The sequence below is a fragment of the Pyrus communis genome, chromosome 11 (genome assembly GCF_041283825.1).
Source record: "Pyrus communis isolate YQ-2024b chromosome 11, ASM4128382v1, whole genome shotgun sequence".
In the NCBI taxonomy this organism is placed as follows: domain Eukaryota; kingdom Viridiplantae; phylum Streptophyta; class Magnoliopsida; order Rosales; family Rosaceae; genus Pyrus; species Pyrus communis.
Window position 1 is genome coordinate 7,751,471 of NC_142575.1, and position 9,146 is coordinate 7,760,616.

The 9,146-nt window shown below is 36.5% G+C and overlaps 1 protein-coding gene across 1 annotated transcript; it reads right to left on the bottom strand.

Annotated features, from left to right (window-relative positions):
* Positions 1–3,332: 3,332 nt before the first annotated feature.
* LOC137741784 (putative histone H2B.1) lies at positions 3,333–4,107 on the bottom strand. The gene has a single exon (XM_068481501.2). It carries the CDS (start codon positions 3,987–3,989, stop codon positions 3,543–3,545), a length of 447 nt encoding a protein of 148 aa, XP_068337602.1. The 5' UTR covers positions 3,990–4,107; the 3' UTR covers positions 3,333–3,542.
* Between the last annotated feature and the right edge of the window lie 5,039 nt (positions 4,108–9,146).

A 9,146-nucleotide genomic window follows, 5' to 3' on the forward strand; every position in this document is an offset into this window, starting at 1 on the left:
TAGGAATCCTCTTTGTGAGGATTTTGGGGATCCTCCAATCATATATATTCATCATATATCGTGCGGTCAGAAATCAATATAAATTTTTTTAATTTAAAATTGAATATAAACAGTACCTGACAAAAACTGGCCGCATGATGTACGATGAACGGATGTGATTGGAGGATCTGACGAGGATCCTCTCTCTCCAAAGAGTGTATGACCCTTTGCCTTAAAAAAATACTAATATTTTAATACGAATTGTTTGGGTTATTCAGTTTAGGGATAGAGAAGCACTTGGACAATTATTTTTCAATTGGGGGATTATATTACCTATTGGCCAAGGAATTTTTTAAGGGTAGAAGTGCTCATATGAAGAGGTAATATCCGTAGAGGAGACAAGCATCTAGCATGTGCATAAGCAAGAAGAAGATGAGCGACCAAGTACACGATCCTATGGCTCCTTTTATATGCGTTTTTTTTAATGATTTTGAGCCGATCTGAGTTTATGTATTTTTATTAGTGGAACTGGCTCGTTGGATCCGTTTGATACAGTCCAATTTCTAGGGGGTAGAATGGATACGTTTCCAATCATATGTCGTATAGCTTAACAACAACATAAAACAATCTCTATGGTTTTCCGTTAAGAAAGAATTACGTCTAACAAGGTCAATAACAATAATCGTCGTTTTACATTTTCTGGGGTTACATAGATATGATATTATAGATCATGGGCTTCATTATGGACTATTAATAAAATGGCAAGCGCTAAGACAATCCTTAAATGGTCCAAGCCGGGTTACCCATGCATAAGAAATATGAACTTGGTTTTGGACTCGTTTTTACATAAGTTGGGTCCAACTCAAATCGGTTTGAAAATCAAAAGTATGAAGTGAATGATTTTACGTCAGGCCTAGTAATATGGTTTGGATCCATGGGTCCAAAGACCCATGGTAACTACATTCAACTTTTAGTTTTCGAAACGATAAAAGTTAAAAGTCAAAATTAAAAAACTCAAGAAAGTAGCATTTACATTTTGGTTTTTATTTATTATTATTATTTATTGAAAGTTAAAAGTAGTTACCAGATGAGTTTTCATTTAAAAAAAAAAAACGAAAAACTGAAAGTTGAAAACGAAATGGTGGATAGTCTTCAACAAGCAAGTTTAGTGCTAGAAAATTAAAACATGTGCTTCACCTTGTATCCAAACACAATGTATCAAACACTTTTCTATTGTAAAAGTTCTATGTACTGATCTTTCAAAATGGAGATCAGATTGACTATCGCATACATGTTATTATTATTGTTGAGGCGAGAATGTTTGAGTTGTGCAATGGAATTGGTGGGGGAAGTGCACGCGGGAGTAGGGTTCTGGTAAACCAGCTATTTACTTAATTTGTTCACTTAGAGTTTACTCTATGTATTTGTACCATGTAAACAATTTGACGCATTTATCAAACATATTTTGACAACATATATAGTAAAGTGATACACGAGTTGAGTTTTAGGGAGTTCAGTGCCAAAATTTGAGTTTCAAAAGGTTAAGTGAGACTTGGTTAAGAAGTGAAGAAGTAATTAAGCCTTAAAAAAACACGTAAAGGAGATGGGCATCCGGCTTGTGCATGAGTTTTATGTGACGTTTTTTAACATTTGGCTAGATTTCCGGTTGATGCCAAGAACCTGCATCCTGTCCTATAGGCCAGCATCAAGGAGAGCAATGAGGTTCAGTTCCCTAATGCTACTTACGCGTTCTTGTTGCCTTGTTTTGTTGTTTTTACTAGGGTTCCGAAACAATTGAAGGTCTTTCCTTGACTGATCCAAATGATGCAGCCCTGGAAACTAATGCTTTTGCAAGGATGTACAACCCGAAACTACTCCAGCTTAGCCATGTACGACTCAAAGGAAGGTATAAAGAACTTCCAAAAGGTTAAGATTGCTGTGTTGGCTTGAATTTCCTTCAAAATATATACCCTGTGATTTTCCCTTCGAGTGCTTGGTGTATCTTGAAATGAATCACAGTATCTTACGACGAGTCTTTACCCAGAAATAAAACTTGAGGCAGGTCTTCAAGGCAAGAAAGATGTATTACTGCTTCAGGGTGTTTTACCATGAATATCCAAATTAACTCCTCGCCTTCTTTCTCTCTTCCGTTTTGTTTTTCCGTGCCTTCCCGCATTGAAGACACTTGATCTAAGTCATTCTCACAGCCTTACTGAAATTGGTATCTTCTAGCTGCTCCCCAATTTGGAAGAATTGATTCTTAGACTGTATAAACTTGGTTTATATCCCTGAGTTCATTGTAAGCCTAAAAAGGCTCTACTTTATAAAGATAAGGAAGCTTGAATCTCTAAAAGGGTTAGATTTAGCCGAAATTCCAATGGCTCAAATACTCATGAACGCGACTGCAATGGTCGAATCATGCCTAAGGAGAAATCCAATGACATATTGGTGGCAGGGTTGAGGTTTACAAGTGGCTTATTTCAAATCATTGCTTCTGAGTACAGGTCTTGCAAAATTTCTGGAACCAGCGAAACTGAAACTGGGTTTGAGCCAACCGATCGAATCGAAGTGTAGATGCCAAGAACACAACCATTATCAAGGAGACTACAGTATGTCTTAAGCACTCATTTAAGCTAGAAAGAGCAACATCATGACGGTTTTCGTAAAAGCTGTTATGAATCTCCCAATTCAAACGGGGAAAAAGTGGCTCAAGCCTTCGTTCCAATGTTCATCATTGGCCTTTTCCCTCTTGCTCCACGGTTTAGCAATCAAAGATCGAACATTTTGCAGCAATAAGAGATGAAGGAAGCCTCAAAAGATGACGACTCCGCGAGGCAGTCAGACTGCATCGGCAGTGAAAATAGATGGAAGGTGGGCATTTAGGGAGACGTTTTTTAGAAAGGTTGGATAAACGAGGGTGACATTTCATGGCGCCAACTTAAATTTTAACTCCCCGTAAACAGACTGATGGCGCCAAATGAAAATACAAAGTTAAATCCCAAATCAAAACGTTGCCCGCCCAAGCTAATTGATGGCGCCATTGAATAGCAACTAAAATCCTAACTTTCCTTTCATATTCTACCGATTTTCTGAATTTTCACCCCTTTCCGTAGGCAAAACAGATTGAAACGGATTAGAGACAGAAAGATTTCACCAAAACCAAATCCCTCCGTTTCAAACACCATTACGGCAAAAACAAACCACCCCAAACCGATTTCATTTCAATGGGACATTTTATCAAACACCTTCCAGGTTAAATGGGTTCTCACAAAATCAAATGAAACTGTAAACTCCAGAATATGCAAAAATCCATCTTACCCCATTCATGATTTGAAAATTTGAAACAGGACAAGTACAGAAACAGGGTTTTGATTTCCAATTCGAGAGATTACAGAATCCAAGTTCATCAATCCGTACCAGTACAGATTTCAGATCATATAAGCCATAGTATTTCATTCAAAAGAAAGATAACGAAATTACATATCTACTAATTCGAAACCCTAACACTAAACACATAAAGATCCAATCTTCCAAACCCTAAAAGACCCAGAACCCACCACACTTCAAGAGCTGGTAAACTTGGTCACCGCCTTAGTCCCCTCAGACACCGCATGCTTAGCGAGCTCACCGGGAAGCACCAATCTCACAGCAGTCTGGATCTCCCGAGAAGTGATGGTGGGCTTCTTGTTGTACCTGGCGAGCCTGGACGACTCCTGGGCGAGCTTCTCGAAGATGTCGTTGATAAAGCTGTTCATGATTCCCATGGCCTTGCTAGAGATTCCGATGTCAGGGTGGACCTGCTTTAGAACCTTGAAGATGTAGATCTTGTAGGTCTCCACGCTCTTCTTCGATCTCTTCTTCTTCTTGTCGCCGGCGGCGGCTCCAGCCTCCTTCGGGAGCTTCTTCCCGGCCTTGGGCTTCTTCTCGGCGGGGGCTTTCTCAGCGACAGCCGACTTCTTCTCCTCTGCTGGCTTCTTCTCGGCGGGCTTCTTCTCAGCTTTGGGCGCCATTGAAGTGGTAAGAGAAAATTAGGGTTTGCGAATTTGGGGGTTTTCGAAAGCGAAGGGATGCGATTCGATTAAAACGGGTAGAAATGCAGATTCTTTCGTGTGCAAATTAAAGAGGAGGAATGGGTTCGTTTATATAGAGGGGTGTCGGCTGTTGTTATTGGTTAGTGGGGGTTTCACGCGGATCCTGAGGTGGGTGAGCTTTCTGGCCGTACGATTGGTTTTGGAAAAGTTTGGGGATCGACGGTTGCTATCAGTGCGGACGATTGAAGCGACTAGGATGGATCGCTGAGTTGGCGCGTTACTGCACCGCCGATTCTTTCTGCTTGATAGACGGTTGAGATATGTCGTTTATTCGCTCCGCTGTACCTGTATGCTCCATCACCTAAGCAAAGGACTTTCGTTCTTCAAAGTTTTTTTTTTTTTTTTTTTTAAGGGTTATTATACAAAATGGAATGGTCTATGAGATTTGCATGATCAATAGAAATAGTTTCTGAAATTGAAAATCAATAAAAATGGTCTTTAAGATTGTCCACCATCCGTGCTTTTGGTACTTCCATTAAAAACGATTTTAGGCAATTTTCAAAACTTTGTAACTCAATCGTTTCTTAATCAAATTCGACCCATAATATATCAAAATAAAGACAGGAAAATGTAGAATAAGATTATACCTATTTGGAAGCCCAATGGTTGCTGCAGATGGCTGGAAAATAGCCTGAAAGGTGACTAGTCCGCGGGAAAATTGGAAAACTCGCCGGAAACTGGGTAAACTTTAAACGTTCATAACTTCTTCAAAACTCAACCAAATCGAGTGATTAAAGAACGAAAATAATACGTGTTGACAAGACAAAGAGAATGGTTCCTTTTTTGAAGGCTAACACGCCGTGGTTTGGTCGAACAACGGCTTGAAAGTGGCTAACCATTTTCGAGTTGGCCACTTTCGAGCAGTTTTCCGGTCAAACCACGGTGATTTAGCAGTAAAGAAAGATACCATTCTCTTCTTCTCATCGAGAAGTAAGATTTTTGTTTTTGAATCACTCGATTTGGTTGAGTATTGAAGAAGTTATGAACGTTTAAAATTTACCCAGTTTCCGGCGAGTTTTCTAGTTTTCCTGCAGACCAGTCACTTTTCAGGCTATTTTCTGGTCATCTCCAGAAATCATTGGGCTTCCAAATAGGTATAATCTTTTTCTACACTTTCTTATCTTCATTTTGATATATTATGGGTCGAATTTGGTTAAGAATTAATTGAGTTACGAAGTTTTGAAAATTGTCCAAAGAGTTTTTAACGGAATGACCAAAATCATGGATGATGGACAATCTCATGGACCATTTCTATTGATTTTGAATCTCAAAGACCATTTCTATTAATCATGCAAATCTCAGAGACCATTTCTATTGATCATGCAAATCTTAGAGACTATTTTGTATAATAACCCTTTTTTTTATAGATATTATGCTTTAATGAGAATGAAGATATTTGAGAAGCAATTAACTTGGTCACATAATAAGCCAATCACTTGTTAGACATCAAACTTAATGTAAATATAATACTTCAGCCATATGAGTTGAACTTGAACTTGAGAAAAATTAAATGTAAATCTTTGGAAAAAAATTAGACTTGTTTAAGTCATGAGCTGAGTTTCGACAATCCAAAACCAATACAAGCACGAGATATTTCAAGTTGATTTGCAACTTTAGTCTCTATATTTAAGGGCTCGTTACTTATTCGTAATGGAAAAACAAGAAACATATAATTTAGAATAAGTAGGGGAATAACTCATTCACATTAAGTTGTTTACTAACCACATGAAATCAAATTAAAAATGAAATGTATTTCCATTGTTATTGTTTACTAATTCTAATGAGTTGGAATAAAACAAACAATGAGCATATTTTTGACAAACAACATGGGAAGAAAGGAAAGAAAATCAACCTCCACTAGTTGATCTATTTCTTTTTTCTTTTTTTTCTTTTTTTTTTTGTCAAACTAATAGCTTATTTGAGAAGTGTTTTTAAATGATCGAAAATAAATTTAGAGAAAATATTTATAGAACCAATTTTTATTAAAAATATAAGTTAATCTTGAAAAATCACTAAAAGTATTCTCTGTGTTTCTTGCACAGAACAGTTTAAATGGTTTTGAAATTCAAAATCTTTTTTTAATTCTTAAAGGCACTTCTTAAACCAACCCTAAATAACTTTCATTAATTATAAAAGCTAGTACAAGATATAGAAAGCTCAAAAGCCAGTCCTACAAGCATAGTTACAACAAAGGAATTAAAAGATAGGCCCCAAAACAGCAACCCTAGCAACAAAAAACCCTAGATTTGGAGAATTGTTGCCGCCACCACACTAGTTGTGCTTAGGGCTGAAAAAAATTCCCAAAAATCCCGATTACAAACCAAAAAAGTCTTAAACCAAAATTCCCAAAGTTTTTGGGATGAAATACCGAACCGATCCCGAAATTTTGGTACGGGATTCGGTATTGTCTACTTAATCTTTCGGTAATCACATACCGAACCGAAAATAAATAATATATATTATTATATATTTATATATTTATATATTTATATATGTATTATTATACATTTGAATTGTTGCTAACTACTAGTAGCAATATAATTGGTGTGGTCTAAGGTAGTAACCATAGCCCTTTATCGCCACATTTGCAGGTACGAACCTCTCACAAATGTGTCTATTTCTTCAACACGAAATCAAAAAATTGTATTGTTAGTTCGAACATATTATGTTTGTAACTTATTTTTTTTTCTTTTGAGTTTGTTACTTATTTTATTTTGGTTGCATGTTAATTTAACTTGGTATGAATGATTGCTATTTCCATTTGTATGCAATTTAGGAATACCAAACCATCTCAGATCGTTAAAGGAGTTGAGAGAGACCCGCATCCTGAAATTGTCACCTTCACCTTAATTTGCAACTTCTGGTTTAATTGTTGCTCAAAGAATCTGCTTCTACCTCAAAATATTTATGCCATATAAGTCTTTCCTTGTCACTCTTTCATATGAACTTGTCATGCAACTAATTGTCGCGTTCAAGAACTAAGTTGTCAACGCAATCACTTTGGCCAAAAATAGCTTTTCTAACACAAACTTTGGTTACTAACCACCCAATTAAACTACCACCTAGAGAGGGTGAACTTTCTTGTTGGACAGTGTGGATACATACCTAGGGATGGGCAAATACCCATCGGTTATGGGTTACCGCGGTTACTTGCCCATTTAAATTTCACAGTTATGATTATGGGTAACCGTTTAGATAAATAAACGGTTATAACCCGGGAAATTTAAATGGGTGGTTATGGATATTAACCGCAGTTATAAATGGGTAACCGTTTACCCGTTCATTTTATATATGTAAAATTAACACAAACCATGTTCCCTGTCAGACAAAACTTAGATCAATGCGATTGACTATAGTGCATGGTTTCTGTAGCTAATATAACATAGTTTTCCTTAACCACTTCAAATTTCATGGTCCATTATACATATTATGTTAGTACTTTACATTCTAAGTTAAATAACCCAAGAATATTGTCTTTTAACAATTTTGGTAACCCTAGAATACTTAGCAAATTTTATATTACCTTCATTGATAACCGTTAAAAATATCGTTAGCAAACTATTATTTTAATTGTTAGTGGTATAGGGACTTAAAAAATTAAAATGTGGAAATATATGATGAATATACCTATAACTGTGTTTAATTGTCAGAAAAAGAAAATTATGACAAATTTTTCTTTTTTAATTTTCAAGTTGTTAAAAAAACATGTAGACGGATGAAAAAAAAGTAAATGGTAAAAGAAAGGATAAACGGGTTGAAAAAAGATAAATGGGTAAACGGGTACTAAACGGTTATAGTTAAATGGGTATGCGGTTATGAGTATGGTTAACCGTTTATAAACGGTTATGGGTATGGATATAACCGTTTAGACAATTACCCAACATGTAAACGGTTATTCGGATATATGAATAAATGGTTATGGATAAATAACCGCGATTACCCGTCCGCCATAACCGTTGCCCATCCCTATACATACCTGTTAACTCAAATCTTGAGAGGGTGAACTTTCTTTCATTCTTTCTGTTGTTATCCATACAAGCTTCTATATGATGCAATTCCAAATTACCAGCATACTTCCCATCAATGAGCATGAAAGGCTTCTTAAAACTCCCATGCACTTGAACAACGTTTCGTCTTCGTCCCGAATCCTAGTATGAAATACTTCATTTAACTTAATAAAAACCCACCTCACATCTGACTGCTGCGGAAGAATCAGAACCTAGAAAACAATTTTATCCTTGGATTTCATGAATCAAAGTCGAGAAGTGGCCTCGTCTCTGTCAACAATAACTTTGTTTGTCGTCGTGGTGTTTGGCGGAGTCGTGAACCTTGTTGAATTTCTTCAATATAGGTGTCAAACTGAAGAAAATTGAGGTTCTACCATAAAATCAATTGGCAATATGGGGAGTTGAGTTGCCCAAGACCATGTATAAACACATAACAAATTTTGTCCTTCACCGATGTGGGATAACTCTTCTTCACATTTCAACTCTCAACACGCCCCTGCACGTGTGGCCTATCACGTGGACAACAAGCTCAACACACTAACTGTGAAAGCCATTTTTAACAAAACAAAATTTTAATACAAAAATATTAAATAGTTCTAACACTTGCAACCAAAATTGTAAAACTTTATTTTTTCAGTTGAAAATGCTTATTTTTTTATTTCCGAGAACTCTGTAGGCTTATTTGTAAGAATCCTATGTGGATTTAACTACTTGTGATAAAGGTGGAATTACATGTGGATAATACAACTTCAATAAGAGTTTGATACGTGGAAAACTAATGTCCTATAATTCAGGAAACACATTCGAAATGTTTGGGATGCAATTGCCCTTCCACTAACCCTTTTTCCACTGAACTTGATACAACGGGACAATAACCAACTCACCCACGATAGATGGGAGTTGGTAGCCATTGTTTCTGTACATGTAGGAGTTCCCTGCTCACCAAGAAGACATTCTTCGACATAGGGTTCTATCACCATAAGGATATAAAGGTCTTAAGTGAGTAGAAGGATTCCTTATGCAACTAACCATGTTTTCTTCAGAGCTTTTGTGTATGATTAACAACCAC

What these genes read in the sequence shown, in the direction of transcription:
- LOC137741784 (XM_068481501.2), bottom strand. Translation starts at nt 3,989, where the DNA reads ATGGCGCCCAAAGCTGAGAAGAAGCCCGCCGAGAAGAAGCCAGCAGAG.